This window comes from Symphalangus syndactylus, chromosome 23 (assembly GCF_028878055.3).
Source record: "Symphalangus syndactylus isolate Jambi chromosome 23, NHGRI_mSymSyn1-v2.1_pri, whole genome shotgun sequence".
NCBI classification, from domain to species: Eukaryota; Metazoa; Chordata; class Mammalia; order Primates; family Hylobatidae; genus Symphalangus; species Symphalangus syndactylus.
This window is the reverse complement of record NC_072445.2, coordinates 23,172,079-23,190,550: the sequence shown is the minus strand read 5'-3', so window position 1 is coordinate 23,190,550 and position 18,472 is coordinate 23,172,079. Positions and strand designations below refer to the sequence as shown.

The 18,472-nt window shown below is 34.4% G+C and overlaps 1 protein-coding gene across 3 annotated transcripts; it reads left to right on the top strand.

Annotated features, from left to right (window-relative positions):
* The first annotated feature begins 1,246 nt into the window (after positions 1 to 1,246).
* Positions 1,247 to 18,258, top strand: CRISP3 (cysteine rich secretory protein 3). Of its 3 annotated transcripts, none has more exons than XM_055263877.2 (8): positions 1,247 to 1,304; positions 8,252 to 8,325; positions 9,145 to 9,261; positions 10,061 to 10,148; positions 11,811 to 11,956; positions 12,365 to 12,462; positions 14,401 to 14,489; positions 16,776 to 18,258. In XM_055263877.2, exons 1-8 carry the CDS (start codon positions 1,268 to 1,270, stop codon positions 16,901 to 16,903), a joined length of 777 nt encoding a protein of 258 aa, XP_055119852.1. In that variant the 5' UTR covers positions 1,247 to 1,267; the 3' UTR covers positions 16,904 to 18,258. The 3 variants fall into 3 exon arrangements, with proteins under 3 accessions (XP_055119852.1, XP_055119851.1, XP_055119850.1); XM_055263876.2 differs by having other exon boundaries at positions 8,222 to 8,325; XM_055263875.2 differs by having other exon boundaries at positions 8,198 to 8,325.
* Positions 18,259 to 18,472: the final 214 nt, after the last annotated feature.

Genomic DNA, 18,472 nt, shown 5'->3' with positions numbered 1-18,472 from the left:
AGTCTGGTCTTTCCCACAAAATACATTTTGCCACAGAAAGAGGATTGTGTAGAAGGTTGTTCCAAGGTGATTTTTTCCACATAGCTGATTTGGTTTATTGAGAGCTTCCACTTCACATGTTCATAAAGTAAAAAGATTCTAGAAGTTACTTGGAGACATGGCAGCAAATGGTTAACCATTTTTTAATGGTAAAATCCAACCTGATTTTCTGAGTTCTCAACTCTCTTATAACAGACATTTAGAAGTATCTAATTCTTGAACTCAAAATTAACTATAATTTTAAAATGTGCCTATTGTGTAGACATTGATCTGTGATTATACATTTTGTCACATTGATCAATAAAGCTAAATATAAAAATGAAAATGAACAGAAACTATTGAATTATGCACCACAAGGTGCAATCTATGTGCCAGCATAAGCATGCAGGAATGTCTGGTTGCTATGTATATGTTACTTGTGATTTATTAATTTATACTTCTTTATTTATATAAACTCAATATTTAAGATTATTGTATTTTAGAAGTAGAGGAAATCTGAAATTGTTAGTCCACCCCACTTCATTATTGTGCTATGGAAACAAGCCTGGAATGATTGACATCTTCCATAGATGAACAGAACCAAATAATGATAATTTAGCATGGAGATCAATATTATGTTTGATTTTATACAACCAGAAAATAAAAGTAAATACAGTACATCTTTGAACATAGAAATACCAATGAGTTATGGTGTGTTTGGCCATTGAGTTCTGAAAGTCACTGTGGCCTTGTATTTACAAACATTAAAGATAAAATTATTATCCAAAACAGTAATGTCCAATAGATTATTAATAAACATTTTAGATAGCTGTAAAAAACATTGTGTTCTCTAGAGTTCATGAAAATTATGAGCTTAATTTCAATCCAACAAAAGTAATTCTGAAAACTCTAATGTTGTGATGATAATAATTTGGCTAAGAATTTTCAAACTATTGACTGGTAAAAATATGGATAAATTGTAATATATGAGCTTCAAAGAATAAATGCACAATTACAAAACTTGATATAGCAATTTATTTTTAAAAGCCATTTGAGGAATCACCAAATAATTTCAAAACCATGATTAGAAAACCAGCAATGAAATTTGAGACTACTGGTATGACAAATCCTGTTTCAGGCCTTGTTGATCTAGAGTTACTTGCACAACCAGAATTTGCCAAAACAGGAAATAGGTGTTTCATATATACGGCTCTAACCTTCTCTCTCTGCACCCTCCTTCTGTCAATAGATGAAACAAATACTTCATCCTGCTCTGGAAACCACTGGTAAGTGATAACTCCTTTATTTCAAGGTGAACATTATTTATTTCAAGGTGAACAACACATTTACACCTTATCAATGATAAAGTGATATATTCAGTATATTTTATCTACAATTTTCCAAAGTTTATTGATAACTTTTAATGAGAGTAATTATCTTAATATATTCATTTTAAGCTGAGAAGCTAATATATAGACAGCTTTATTATTCCAAAAGCACTTTTATCCAGTTTGAAATTAAAATAAAATTTTATCTTTCATTCTAAAGTAATATAATTAATTCCCATGTCTATGACTTTTGGAAACAATTGTACTAGAACTATTTTTAATAGAAAAATGAAAAACTATGAATATATGTGTGTGCATACTTTTACATCAGTAACTTTTACTAATATTAAACCATACAGCTATATGGGATGCCATAGCAAAAGTTTTAAATTGGTCAAAACAAAATTATAGCACTGATCTCAAGATTAAAAAGTATTTTATTAAAGACCATCAACATAAAATGCAATTTACCTCATGAAATGCACTCAGATCAAAAACAAAAAAAAGACTTTTAGAAGTTTTTCAGTCAAAAGTCAGTCTACTCAGTCATGTTTATGTAGGTAATTTAAATATAATATCTATCATGCATATTTCATCTAAGCAAGCAATTTCCACATACAGCTTTATATTCCGTAGCATATTAGAAGTGATTCTGAAGAATCAGATAGTAGGAGACCACAGAACTACCTAATGACAACATGAAAGGGGTTATTTACCACTAGACAGAAGATTTTAAAGTAAAATACTTTTCTTCCCTGTGGCTAAATGCTATCCAGGAAACTCTGGGAGTATTTGCAATAGCCATGGAAGATCCGGTGTTGCCTCTTCTGCTAGTTAAAACCAAATCTAGAATGTCTGCCTGTATGACTAAGACCTCTGAAAGTGGATCAAAAGAAATTAAATTGATGACAAGTTTCAAGCCTGGGAGTTACCCTACACTGATGAGTTGTGAGGTAAATTGGGGCTTCTGATTTGTAAGAGGCAGGGATGAATTGGGAGGAAGAGTGTCAGAATTCTCAAGTAATGTAAATCTGATAATTGCTATGAATTTCAGTTACGTTATTTATTGAATTCAATTAAAAGGGAGGGAATTCGTCCTTGAAACAAAAAGTGCTTCTCAAGAAATGCAAGACAGCTATTCTTATTTGGATATCTTTACGAATTTCTTACTTGATGAAGTCTAGCAGTTTTGCAAACTTTGCATATTGGCATAGGCTGCTTTCTGCATCACAGATACGTAATAAGATGAAAGAAAGTGATCAGAATAAAGATTAACTATTAAATTTTAAGTAAGAAAATATTGCATCAAATACTTTTCTGTGCTGTGACTAGTTTATAAATGTGTCTATACCTATAGTGCACACATTATACTCACATGTGTTAATGCTTTTGACATCTTTTCTAATCCACATAATCCTTTAAAATATTTCTATTGTCTGTTCTCCCTCCTTTGCTTTTTAATGCTATGATGTTTGGTCTGTCTCTTAAGTTTTGTATTTTCCTCCATCAGTTGATTTATCTGTTCCTACAATAATATTAAATTTTTGTCAACAAATGTTTGAAGTCTATCTTAATAACTAATATGAAAAGATAACCCAATTAATTCTTCTTTCTTTTTTTTCTTTTTCTTTTCTTCTTTTTTTTTTTTTTTTGAGACAGAGTCTCGCTCTGTTGCCCAGGCTGGAGTGCAGTGGCACACTCTCGGCTCGCTGCAGCCTCCACCTCCACCTCCTGGTTTCAAGCAATTCTCCTGCCTCAGCCTCCCCAGTAGCTGGGATTACAGGCATGCGCCACCAAGCCCGGCTAACTTTTGTAGTTTTAGTAGAGATGGGGTTTCACCATGTTGCACGGGGTGGTCTTGAACTCCTGAGCTCAGGCAACCCACCCTCCTGGGCCTCCCAAAGTGCTACGATTACAGGCGTGAGCCACTGCTCCCAGGCAATTCTTCTTTTAAAAGTTTACTTAGTTATTCATAAGCCACTTAAAATTTGTATTGGAATTAAAGTAAACAATTATCAGGTTAGTTTAGGATTGATATCTTTATGCTAACATGTGCCATTTAAAAGCATTACAAAACTCTCAATTTATTCAGAACTTCTGCTATGTTCTTTATTAAAGTTTTAAGATTTTCTCCAAAAAGGATTTTTAAATTTATTTTGTTGTTTCCCAGATACTGTATAGTTTTTTTAACTGTTATAAGTGTTTCTTAAATATTATATTCTAGTTGAGTGTTTCCAGTAATAGAAATGGTATTTTTGTAAGTTGATAGTGCATCTAGCAAAATTGTTAATTTTGGTGTGTTCTCCAGATAGATGATCTTATCATTTGAAAACAATAACAATTTTACCTCTTCTCTTACAAAAGTTACAAATATTTTATATATATAATAATACATTTTATATTATTACATATAACATGATGTGTACATTACATTACTTGTATATATTATATACATATATATGTATATGTATATATTATATACATATATATGTATATGTATATATTATATACATATATATGTATATGTATATATTATATACATATATATGTATATGTATATATTTTCTTTTCTTACAGCTTTGATTAGGATCTCTCCAGTACTGTACTAAATAAAAGTATTAGTCATTCTTTTCTTGTTCCCAGTATTAAATGAAATGCACCTAGAATTTCTCCAATAACCATTATATTGGGTATAGATTTGCAGTATATGCTTCCTACCAAAGTAATGATCTCTTCTATGTTTTTTTTAAAAAAAAAAACTACATACAGGGGTTGAATTTAATGATGTATTTTTTGTCATATTACTTTGCCTTAGTCTGTTAATGTGATGAATTTTACCAATGAATTTTCTAATTTTGAATTATTCTTGCAGTCCTCGTATAACTTTACTTGGTCATGATATTTTTAATATATTTTTGAAATTGATGAGTTAATATTTTGTTAGGATTCTTGCAATTCATTGATGAAGTGGGCTTATGTATTATTTACTATTATTCTTATGCCTTTTATGAGTCAATCCCGGAATTATATCCACTCCTCAGATTACATTTCAGGAGAAAACAGCATGGGGAGGAAGTAGTCAAGCTAATTTGAACCATACAACACTAGGGAGTAAGAAGGTGTGACTATAGGAGCACTGGAGAGTGCTATCACACATGATCTTATCATCATTGGTTCTTCACACAGGATGGTACTTTTGATTTTTTTTTTGTTTGTTCGTTTGTTTGTTTGTTTGTTCTGAGACGGAGTCTCGCTCTGTCGCCCAGGTTGGAGGGCAGTGGCGCGATCTCGGCTCACTGCAAGCTCCGCCTCCCAGGTTCACCCAATTCTCCTGCCTCAGCCTCCCGCGTAGCTGGGACTACAGGCTCTCGCCACCACGCCCGGCTAATTTTTGTGTGTTTTTAGTAGAGATGGGGTTTCACCGTGTTAGCTAGGTTGGTCTCGATCTCTTGATCTCGTGATCTGCTCACCTCGGCCTCCCAAAGTCCTGGGATTACAGGCATTAGCCACTGCACCCAGCCCCACACAGGATGGTTCTTACAGTTCCTTGATGCTACTTTGCTGACACATAGCACTAGAGCAAGCGTTTTTCTGTTGTTGCAGAATTTTGCAAATAAAGAGGAATCAATGATTGTTTTGAGGCAAGAGTAGGAACTAACAGGCATTACTTTAGACCAACCACTGCTGTTGGATGCAGCACTCCCCTCTCCTTCACATTCACTATACACAACACACACACTTCCATATACACATTCTAGAAGTCATGAGAGACTTTATTTTCCTCAAATTTTCTCACTATCTTTTCAGCATTTTCTTGGAATCCCTGTTTCCCTCTTGCTTCTATAATTTTTTCAGAGTTAATTTTGGGGTGGCAGCAAGAAGCTTGCCTATTTTGATATTCTGCCTGGAATAAAAGCCAAAGGCTTGCTTTATAAATAAACCATTTGATTAATTCTTCTCTTAGCACTAAGCAAATTTGTCCTACTTCCTAATTTGCAAATCCTTATTTCCACAAAATGGACTGTTAAGGCCAGATATGCCTATAGAATTTTTGTAGATATATGCTGTCAGTCAATATGCAGTGATATCAGGTCATTTGAGAAAATGATTTCCTTTTCTAAGGGAGTGTTTCAAACATACCAAGTGGTCCTAACATCAGTGTGAAGAAAGCACAGAATGTTACAGTTTAATTGTATTATATACATTTATGCTTCAGAAAGACACAATTTGCTCTGCTGTAGATCTGGAATTAGTAGCAAACCATCACTATTTGAAATCGTAAATCTTTGAAATCCAGGGATTTGATTTTTCTCTAATCACACTTGAGATAAATTATTAATTTCTTTGAAAAAGGAAAACCAGAACAGAGCAGAAAACCATATAAAAGGTAGGACTCAGTGACTTACACATAGCAAAATAACTCTTTCAAGGGAAATGAATTAAGAGAAATCTAATGTTTATTTCCAGGAAATAGCAGAAAATAATGTATAACTAATACACTTAGAAATTCCTTCATGGAAGTGAATGACAGGAGAGGCTATTTTTTTTCATTCTTTCTAGTACCTTCTATGTGACGCTACTACGAAATGGAATTGCAGACAAATCATTTTCCACTTGCACCTGCTATTTACAGTAGTCCCTTGGGAGGAGAGGTGGGGATGGAGTGAAATATTACAGCGACCCTCTGTCACCATTATTGGTCTTAAAGCTGATGTTGTATATTTATCATATTTATCTCATTCAAGTTGTTTACTCCCTGAGCCCTGAATTGTACTAGATTCTTCCCCATCTCTCTCCATAAAGCATTGAAATGGATCACTGTAAAAGGAAATAAAATTTTACTCTCCTCTTTTGCACACATGAGAAAATTCAACCAGCTCCCACTCTGGGTACTTGAATGATGAGCTCCCGTAATTATATACTAGGACTCTGAGGGCAAGAACCAAGTCTTGTTCACTTGATCATATGCAGCAATATTATAACATGTTATCCTGAATAGAGTGTACAAAACTTGATAAATGTCTCCTAAAGGAAAGAAGAATACCTAATTGTCTGACTTACAAATGAAAATAAGGATCTGTTTTTCCTCTTTTGCTCTCAAATTCTGCAGGAGGCCCACTAGAGGGCCCATCTCTAAATACAGCACACTAGGAGTTAGGGCATCAACATATTAATTTAGAAGTGGAAGCAGGGCCAGGTTAAGTTATTTTTGAGTGAGTTTCAAGGTCTATAACACCAGTAGTTTGAGGTCTTCTGGAGTTCCAGATCTGCATTCTGGCACCATCATTTTTCGTGGATTCTTTTTTTTTTTCCCAGGCTTCAAGTGTGTTTATTAATGCAAAATAAAACCACACTTGTTATCAAAAGTGTATCTCCCCTGCTCCCATTTTCTTGTTCTTCCATTGGAAATATCTTTGAAAAAGTGAAACAAATGGATACCAGCGAAGTCCCATACTTGTGGGGTGATTGTGGGGCGATGCTGGGACGAGATGGTTTGTGACATTGACTTTAATAGCATGAAAATGGGTTTTGCAAGTGTATATCAGGCTGCATCCCAATACTTAGATTCACAGTGGGTGGGGTGGTGGGGTGCGGAGGTGCTGGTTAGGAGAAGGGAAAGCTGAATTTAGTGCTGGGAACCAGTCTGGGGTGGAAAGCTCTTCCTTTGGGAGTTCTGTGGGGATTTGGTGTTAGCTAAGTTCATAGTCTAAGGGAGACCCAGTCCCAGCCCCCAATAGCTGAGGTTCAGGAGGAACCAGTGAATTACTAAGAAGGAAGAGCTTTTGTAGGATGAGTCACTACTTCTATTAACATTCAGTCCAAAACAGAAGGCTAAGGATCTACCATATACTATTTGTTCTGCTTTCTTGTTTTTAAACTTAACACTGAAGCCTAAGCTTCTTCTCTGAGGTTACAAAACAACCATAAAGGTATAGTGGTTTTTATGTCTAATATACGGCCATAGGAGGATGTATTCTCATTTACTCAGACATTATAGTTCCCTATTGCTAGGCATATAATTAATTTACAATGTTTTAACCCTTATAAATGATAACGTGATGAAAATTTTATGCTTAAAACTTTTTTAGTATAGTTTATAATTTCAGTAGAATTCCAAGGAGTTGAATTAGTGAGATAAAGAATGTGAACATATTAAGGATATTAATACAGATAGGGTTAGTAATCCCTTAAACATGAGAATCAAATTATTACCTTTTTGTTTTAAGATCCAGAGGAAAAAAATGTTGCCTTTTTAAATTTGAGGCATGGTATTAGAGAAAGTTTTGAGAGGAAAGGAGTTAGGAGGCTGGCTGCATGGGTAAACTTGAAGAGAGTAGTTTAAAAGTATGCATGAAAAGCATATACTTAGAGGACTTTCTAGGGTTCGAAGAATGGCAAGTATATGAGCCAGATCCCTGATGGAAAAGAACTGGCACATGCTAACTTCTAATTTGAAGAGATGTTAATAAGGTTATATTTATAAAAGTGTAGACAGCACTTAAGGAAATCGGCAAGGGCTAATGCAGTAATACTCCAGTAATAATCACAGTTGGAAGCTACTGAACTGTCATTGTGAAGAATCCACTCCTAGAACCTAAAGATAGTTACACAGAGAAGACTGCGGAGCTGCAGAAGGAGGTAGAAAGTCCTTAGCATTTATAGGCATGCTTCAAGGGCTTCTGTCAGGAATTTGGTTTGTTCTTTATAGTCTCAGTTGAATGCATACTTTGAAAGCTGAATCCACTGTCATTCTGCTGGCTCCATGTGACAAGTCTTCTCCTGTTACATTAGTAATGAATTTGGGATGATGGAGGTCATTACATTTCTCCCACCCCCATGTTACTCAACAGCACGTACTAATCATTTTAATGCAGATCCCTGTTCCACCGGTTTTGTTTTCCCAGCAATGACATTATTCCCAGTGCTGTTGTTCCTGGTTGCTGGGCTGCTTCCATCTTTTCCAGCAAATGAAGATAAGGTATGGTTGAAGTCAAAAATCTTCAGAAAAATTCAGGCAACCACGACGGATAGCAAGCTACTAGATCAATCTTCAAAAGTGAAAAGGTCTAGAGTGTCTGGTACATCTTAAAGTACTCATTAGTAGCTCAAGGAAGTTAACATAATGATGTTTAAAGCTGTGGTGATCAATATGGTAGCCCCTAGCCACATGAGGGTATTAAAGTTCATTAATTAAATGACTTTGCTCCACCCCGCAAATTGCCTTGGAGATTTTTTTTAATGTGGTAAAACTATCTTTTGAGTGATCCCATAAAATTTGCTACGTAATACATAAAACTCTTTTACTAGAGTATTGCATGTTACACATGCACTTAGGCTGAGCCTAAGCATTTTTTTTAAATACCAGACACCATTTCAGGCAGAAATTCCCCCTAGAGTCTTAGGGTAAATCATACGCCCCAATCCTTACAACTTCTTTGCTGCAGCCTGAGTGTGAATGTCTTAATAATTCCTATCATGTACCCTTGTCACTATAAGATGTTATCACTCATATATCTAGAAAAATCACATTAAGACCTCTCTTAACCCAGAAATTGGTATTTGTGGCCTCAGAGGAGATTTTAGTTTGTCATGCCATGAATTATATCCCCATTCTGAAAACTTTCATCTAATACTTTTCCATTAAAAAGTCATAGCTTTGGCAGTCGTTGACAATGTTTACCTAGTATTGGCAACACTTTTTTAAAAAATGGTCTTTGTTCCCTTGAACTAACATAGTTACCATTATGTGCAATTTCCAACAATGTTAAAAAATAATTGTAATTTTATTTTCCCTTAGGATCCCACTTTTACTGCTTTGTTAACCACCCAAACACAAGTGCAAAGGGAGATTGTGAATAAACACAATGAACTGAGGAGAGCAGTCTCTCCACCTGCCAGAAACATGCTGAAGATGGTAAGAGGTGATATTGCAAAGGAGAGGGGTGTGAACAAGCTGTGGAAGGAGCAGGCGGCTGACAACTAAAATCTCTTAATAACTTTGAAGTTTACAAAGTTCTGTCTGTATTTTTCTATTTCATTTGAGCTGTGTAACGGGCAGAGCTGAATTTCTTAACTTCTCTTTATAATGGTTGCATAACGTCAAATTCATAGGGCTATTTAAATTATGGAGGCAGAATTAAAACCTAATCTTTGGACATACGGTGAAAAGCCATTATGTTTTTCTGCTCCTTGTCTTATCTGTCCTAATCTAAGATCAGAAAGACCTTTTCCCTTGAAGATAAATGCCATTTAGGGTAAATAACAATCTACTTTTCTGGGCCCTGTACCAAAGGCCACATGTCTCCCAAACATATTCAGTGCGGGGGAAAGAAAGAAAAAAAGAACCAGAAATGAAGTAAGCCAGCTAATTACTTCATTGTTGGAAAAGCAATCTCAGCACCTCCAAATGTTTATCAATATTTAGAATAGGACCATTACTAAAAATCTTTAGGTGTTTCTGCTGTCCTGTCATAAATAATTGGACCATAAACCTAGACTTTTCAATTACTTAGGGTAGACATATTACCTATATTTCTTTGTGGAGCAGATAAAGGCACATCAAAAATATATATATTTGATTACTATAAAAATTAGAAGATGCTTGTACAGAAATTTTATGATGATGTAAATCAATCTATAACCTGATTATAAAGCTTATGCTCCTTTGAGGTTTGAGACATTGAGTGGATATCTTTTTTCTGTCCTTGTTTCAGGAATGGAACAAAGAGGCTGCAGCAAATGCCCAAAAGTGGGCAAACCAGTGCAATTACAGACACAGTAACCCAAAGGATCGAAAGACCAGTATGTAAATTAGGAAATATTTGTTGAATAAATCAACAAGTAAAATAATCAGAAACCATGTTATGGTGTTGCATTAAGAAAACTTTGTAAATAAATATTGCTTCTAATGCTACCTTTTTCAATATGGACTATCTATATGTAGAGATAACTCTGAGAAGCACCATCTGTGCTTATTGTTTTATATAAATTTTACAAAAACTGTCTCACACAGTATCACGTTTGTACCTCTCAATCAGCTCAGGAGTAAAGCAGGTTACAGATCATCTCTTTCCCAATTACAGAGATTAGAAAACCAACAGCCTGGAAGAAAATGATGATTGGCAATTAATGTCATATATAGGAAATTTGGAATTAGAATTTCCGGCTTCTAAATCAATACCCTTTTAGTGACAATATGCAGCCTACTTGTGTTTTGAAACCTATTTAATTTTGTTTCTATAAAATATTTTAAATTTTGTCAAACTGTTCCTGAATTTTACGAAAAACGTATTTAACATTAGCATTAACTTTTATTATTTTCTTCTGAATTTTTGATGACAGTAAGCCATGTCTTTCATATTTTCTGGATGTTTACAATGCATACTATATTAGACTAAAAAAATGACCTGCAAGACATAACCGATACATCAATAAATATAAAAACAATTAGATAAAATATCATATGGATGAGCTATCAGATAAAATACTTATTGAATTATCAAAAATAACATAGGTAAAGGCAAGCCAGATTTACAAGCAGTAAATAACTGGGTGTTTTGAAAATAGGACTGCCACTGTTATCTACATTTTTGATATAAAACTATAATAAATTTATGAAAGGGGGTAAATATGGTCACGAGAAGATTGAAAGAAATGGTCTTGAAAATCCCAATCTATTGTTAAAATCTTAGCTTCTTTCTTTCCCTCTCAAAGGAGCTATACAAAGGTAGTTTATACTCTCTTTAAGTAGCATGTAGACATTCCTTGTTGAGCCATCCAAATATAAATATTAATTTCAGGGCTTGAAAAAGCATTGAAGTATTTCTGGGCTGCAAGGCACTTTTTTCCTTATTTTTTGAGCAGAGTGTGGCCTGTGATGTTCTGATTTGCTAAGAGGAGGCCTGTAACCTGTGAAAATATTGTCTTTTATGGTGTCATTTGCTTCATGTTTAGGGCTCTTAAAGACTGAGCATAAGACTTTTTAAAAAATTCACACAAAATAATAATTCTAACCACTTATTCAGATTCCTATATATGAGAACCTCTGGTGAGTATGGGCTAGAGCAGGAGAGGAATTACTAAGTTGATCTCTGCCTTCAGCAAGCTCACATTACAAAGCTGAAAGCTCATAAGGCACACACATGTGAAGAATTCAATGTGTAAATAAATGAATCCAGGGAGAGCAGATATTAAAGAAAAAAGGCTTCTCCATCTATTCAAAGTTTTGCATGTTGAGACCAGCCTCAAGTATTGGGCAAATCTGGCTTCTATTCAGCTTATAGCTGATAAGGATCTGAGGCACCCTCCTTATGTATTAGTCAATATTCATTAACGATCGCTACGGGGGACAGTATTTAAAAAACAGGGATTCTGCTGTGTGTAGTGTGTGTGTGTGTGTGTGTGTGTGTATTTTGCCATTGCATGCTTTATTGCTTTCCTCATAAGTGGTCTGTTCCTTCTTAGGTCTAAAATGTGGTGAGAATCTCTACATGTCAAGTGCCCCCAGTTCATGGTCACAAGCAATCCAAAGCTGGTTTGATGAGTACAATGATTTTGACTTTGGTGTAGGGCCAAAGACTCCCAACGCAGTGGTTGGACATTATACACAGGTAAGGAGAAGAAATGAAAAACCATCTCCTTTATAAGTGCCCTAAAAAAAAGGATTCTTCAAATTTTGACTGATTCCAAGTTGAATTTGGGGGAAATTTCAAGTGAATATAGAATAGTCTGGCATTTGGTGAGTATTTCAGCTGTGAGCTGTCATTTTTTAATAGACTGCAGGATCATGGTAGGGAAGCATAATCTTTGTCCAACAGCCTCAAAAAGGAATTACATGGAAATGTAATATTTTAAAGTGTTTTAGTTTGATTCAATAATTTAACTAAATATAGCCATAAGGTATATGAAAACAAAATATGTCGGTAACATTCTTCTCAATTTTGTATTTCCTACTATTTGTTTTTTGGTATTTCCTTCTTCTCTAATGTGCTCTCATATCTTCACCTCTTGGTTTATAGGTTGTTTGGTACTCTTCATACCTCGTTGGATGTGGAAATGCCTACTGTCCCGATCAAAAAGTTCTAAAATACTACTATGTTTGCCAATATTGTCCTGCGTAAGTATATATTTTAGCATTTATTGTCAATAATGCTAAATACAATTTAACATTTAATAAAAAAACAAACTAAAAAGCATATTTCAGTAAAGGTGAAGGAGATTAATCTTTAGAAATGTTTTCTAAAGTTGAGACACATTCAACCAACTTCTCAGAAAGATAAAGTTTTCAGTTCCAGTTCTAAGTATTATTGAACAGGGAGCTGTCTTTCCTCATGCCTAAAATAATTTGTCTCCTCTCTCAATTGCCTTTTCCTATGCTCATGGTTACTTCATAAGTACATGTAGTGTGTAGTTGTCTAAATATAATTTTATCAGTTCATGCTAAGTTTACACACGAGAAACTGGAAGCTTGATAATTAGTCCAGGGATAAAGTAAGGTAACAAACAAATGAAGAACTACCCATTTTAGTAATATCAGTCCTTTCTGCTCAAATGCTCTTACTTATGCTTATCAGAAAATTTCACATTATACATTAAGAAATGATTAAATCTTGGACCTCAAAGACTTTTAAGAGATCCCCAATATATTTCAAATAGCCAAGAAAAGGTAATATCTTAAATTTTTGCTTCTTAGAATTTACCACAAAAAAAATTACATGGAACCATCCATTAAGATCCTAATTTCTTAATTATCTTGGGTATTCCGCAGAAAGTCCACTTTTTTTTCCTCAAGCAATATAGTTGACCTACTCACGAAAAAAACTCTGTGGATATATTGAAGATATATTCACAACATATCTATTAGCTTTAATTTCCTTTTAATATTTGAAGTTGTTCACCACTAGTGGGAGGGGTTTTCCCCAAACTCAGCTTTCTGCATGACTTATTTTGAGGCCGTAGATATCCCAGGTGATGTAGGATTCCCGTTTGAGAAATATGACCTGTAAGGTCATTTTTCAGCAAAGAATTAACCCTGTTAATACAGAAAATTGAAAGACCCTGGGAGACTGCCTCCAAATGCCTGGTCATGAGAGGAGAGCATCTGGAGTCAGCATGTGAAGTGAGAGTTGGAATTAGTAATGAGAGAAAGCAGGGAAAAGAGAACTTCCAGAACATTTTGATATCTATTTCACATTTGTAAGTGCTCACACACCTACAGCTATATTCTGTGAAGAAAGGCTGAGATTCAGCTACATAGCCTTAGACCATTAACCTACTTAGTGCAATTAAGACTTTGACTTTCTTTGTTTTCAGATGATAATTACCGATAGGAAAATAATCATCAATGATGTACAAGCTAGTCACTGTAAGATGAACACACAGAGGAGATTAGTATTAATTAAATCTTTTTTTTCCCTAACATTCCCATTCTTGGAAAACATAAACATCTCATACACACCACCTTTAGACATTCCCAAACCTTCCCAAGCCCAATACCCTTTCACAAACATACAGCAAAAACCATGTGAAAATCACCACCCCACCTAAAAGCCAAAATTTACACTGAAACTGTACTTACCCTACTTCATATTATAGAAATTATGGTTTATTTTTAATTATAAGTTACATTTAACATTAAATGTTATTTTTCATATTGCAACCTCCTGTGCTTCAGGAACTTTTCTTATCTCTCTAGGGTATATGTTTTACCCCTTGCCACTACCTTGTGGTACATCATCTTAGCAATTTGATGAAGTCTGTTGGGAGACGCAGTGTGTTGCCACATTGAAATACACTCTAAAAACTTTAGACTTTAATTATCCTATTTCAGTTTCTCAGGTTGCAAGATTATGGTCAGGAAAGTGAATGAATGTGTGAATTATTCTCTTAATTTGCATTATTGTCTGAATATACTCTGAGATTATATTTTTAATTTTTTGACATAATTAAAAACATTTAATAAATACTCATGTATATTTGGTGACTGATACTAACCTTGGAGCATAAACTAAACATAAAAATGAAAAATATTTGACATTTTTATCTCGAATTTCAGTGGTAATTGGGCTAACAGACTATATGTCCCTTATGAACAAGGAGCACCTTGTGCCAGTTGCCCAGATAACTGTGACGATGGACTATGCAGTAAGTTTGAAGTGATTAACTTGATAATAAAATAAAATGATCTGACATTTATTCTAAGAATTGAGAAATCTGGACAACCAACTTAAGCAATGCCTTCATGCAAAGCACAAAAAAAAGAGTCTGTCTGGCTCTGTCGCCCAGGCTGGAGTGCAGTGGCGCCATCTTGGCTCACTGCAACCTCCGCTTGCAGGGATCAAGTGATTCTAGTGCCTCAGCCTCCTGAGTAGCTGGGACTACAGGCACATGCCACCACACCTGATTAATTTTTGTACTTTTTGTAGAGACAGGGTTTTGCCATGTTGGGCACACTGGTCTCGAACTTCTGGCCATCAAGCAATCTGCCCACCTCAGCCACCCAAAGTGCTGGGATTACAGGTGTGAGCCATCACACCCAGCCTTACAGAGTGTTTTTAAGTGAAAATTTTACACTGTTCAGTATCTATGTATTATTTGCAATGTAAAATTTGGCCTGTTATCATATGTAACCTGTTGAAACACTTACCATCCATGTTATATATTGGCATATATGAAAATGTGTCTGTGGAATAACATTGTAATTAAATAGGAAGTTTATTCTCATCAAAGTTTATATCATTATACAAATACAGCATTTTTTTAAAAAAGGAAAACAAATGTACATCTAAGAGTATGAGACTATAGAATATGGCTCAATCCAGACAGGGACTCCAAATACTGCAATTCCTCATATGCTAATGAATTTATCATACTAACTTCCTCATTTTTGCCATAGTGTAGTTAGTCATCAAGTTTAATATAATAATCACTTACACTTCTGCTTGCTAATAATTTTATATACATTTTAAAAGTCAAAATCAAATCTGTATGTAGTATTAGCTTGCAGAAGCCTCAAAAATATTTTAGCAAAAAGGAGTAAATAAATATATATCTTATACAATTTCATTTTGTGCTTTTATAAATAAAAGTACAAAGAGATGATATTTTTGTTTAACTAGGATATGTTACTAAAATTATTACTGACAATGCAGTTGACCCATTCATTGAGGTTTTTACCTTTCAAATGCATTCACCTGACTGAATTGTAACATTTTTTTCTGACTGAATTGTATAGCTATAATTCAGAATACTGATAATACCAAAGCTATAAATCAACTAAAGAAGGAAAATCCAAATATTTCCAGCACTGCCAAATCTATTTTCTAAGAAGCTTGAAATTTATCTTATTAGTAATAATCAGCCAACTGAAAGATTTTAAACAGAAGAATGATAAGATCTGAACTATGTTTTCTAAAGAGCTCCCAACAGTAGTAGGAAGAAGCAATTGGATGAAAGTCAGCTAGGAGACTGTTGGAAAAACACACACTCAAAAACAAATGGGTATCTTTACTGCATTAGGGCAAAATGAATGAAAAAAATAGACAGGTATGAAAAATAGGAAGAAAGTAGAATAGTCAGCTGTTATCTGGTATTGTTGAGTACTGATTACAAAAAAAAAAAAAAAAATAGAAACAAGTTCCAGTTGATTCCTGGCTCCTGGCTTGAATTGTTTAATAGTTGGGAGTGCCATTTCTCTGAAACTGGGTAAACCAAGTGAAACAGTTGTTGGGAAATAATAAGGAAATGTCAAGCTTGTAGATAAGATGATGAATTTAGTTTGAGATTTATTGAGTTTGTGGCCACTGAAGGACATCCAAGTAGAAATGTCCAATAATCATAATGACATTCTCTCCACCTTTTACATTATACATTTACATCTTCCTATAATAATTACTTAGACCTGAGAGAAAGACTGGCGGCATTAGAGTCTAGAACAACTGTGTCCAATATAACTTTCCACAGTGATGAAGATGTTCAATATTCCTATAAAGTAGCCCTTAGACACGTGGCTACTGAGCACTTGATATAACTGGTGTTGTTGAGGAAAGACCTGACATTTTAATTTTATTTAATTTTAATTAATTTAAGTTTAAACAACCACATGACAAATATCTACCATTTTGGATATTGCAGTTCTAGAGAAATTCATTTAAATTAATTTTACTCTGCTCACTTGCTGAGTGAGGAAAATGTATCAGTTCATCTTAGAAACATTTCCAAAGGCTCGAATTTAAAAAAGAATCAAAGAATCAATGTGTTTACCTAAGTGACCTTATGTGTCCCTCAAGATATAAAATGGCCATCTTAGTGTAATAATGTCAACTTGTTTGCTCACTTCCCTACTCTCTGTTCATATAGAATGTATTGTTTGTATTGCTGTTATGAAAGCAAATGATAATGAAGTGACTAATTTCTTTGTTTTTATTCCAGCCAATGGTTGCAAGTACGAAGATCTCTATAGTAACTGTAAAAGTTTGAAGCTCACATTAACCTGTAAACATCAGTTGGTCAGGGACAGTTGCAAGGCCTCCTGCAATTGTTCAAACAGCATTTATTAAATACGCATTACACACCGAGTAGGGCTATGTAGAGAGGAGTCAGATTATCTGCTTAGATTTGGCATCTACTTAGATTTAACATATACTAGCTGAGAAATTGTAGGCATGTTTGATACACATTTGATTTCAAATGTTTTTCTTCTGGATCTGCTTTTTATTTTACAAAAATCTTTTTCATACAAATGGTTAAAAAGTAACAAAATCTATAACAACAACTTTGGATTTTTGTATATAAACTTTGTGATTTAAATTTACTGAATTTAATTAGGGTGAAAATTTTGAAAGTTGTATTCTCATATGACTAAGTTCACTAAAACCCTGGATTGAAAGTGAGAATTATGTTCCTAGAACAAAATGTACAAAAAGAACAATATAATTCTCACATGAATCCTTGGCTGTAGTTGCCTTTCCTAGCTCCACTCTAAGGCTAAGCATCTCCAAAGACATGTTCCCATATGCTGTCTTAATTCCTTTCACTCATTCACCCTTCTTCCCAATCATCTGGCTGGCATCCTCGCAATTGAGTTGAAGCTGTTCCTCCTAAAACAACCCTAACTTTTATCTTGCCAAAATCAATACAATCCTTTGATTTTTTTATCTGCATAAATTTGACAGTAGAATATGATCACACCTTCATTTTTAAACCTCTCTTCTCTTTGACAAACCTTCCTTAAAAAAGAATCCAAGATAATATAGGTAAATACCCTCCACTCAAGGAGGTAGAACTCAGTCCCTTCCCTTGTGAGTCTTCACTAAAATAAGTGACTCGCTTCCAAAGAGTGGAATATGGAAAAGGAAACATAGTAACTTTACAGGGGAGAAAAATGACAAATGCCATCTTCACCAAGTGATCAACATTAACGTCACCATTGATAAGTCACGTGGATTTGTTCTAGGCAATCTTTCTAAAAATTCATAATCCCAGTCTAATCATGAGCTAAAACATCCAGCAAACTCAAGTTGAAGGACATTCTACAAAATATCCCTGGGGTATTTTAGAGTATTCCTCAAAACTGTAAAAATCATAGAAAATAAGGAAATCCTGAGAAACAATCACAGACCACATGAGACTAAGGAGACATGTGAGCCAAATGCAATGTGCTTTCTTGGATCAGATCCTGGAACAGAAAAAGATCAGTAATGAAAAAACTGATGAAGTCTGAATAGAATCTGGAGTATTTTTAACAGTAGTGTTGATTTCTTAATCTTGACAAATATAGCAGGGTATTGTAAGATGATAACATTAGAGAAACTGAAACTGGGTGAGGGCTATCTGGGAATTCTCTGTACTGTCTTACCAAATTTTTGGTAAGTCTAAGAAAGCAATGCAAAATAAAAAGTATCTTGAAAAAAAATACAAGAATTTTTTTCTTGACTCCATGACGCATCAAAGATTTTCGTCAGATTATCTAGTTATTCTTTCCTAGACTTTTAACCTTCAGCTCCTTTTTCCCAGTGCTATATGTTTGATTTTGTCCTTTCAGGTAATATCAATGATCGGGTTGTCATATCAGATCGACATGCTTATCCAGTATCAAACATCAGTAAAAATTTCAAGGATCTAAGTAA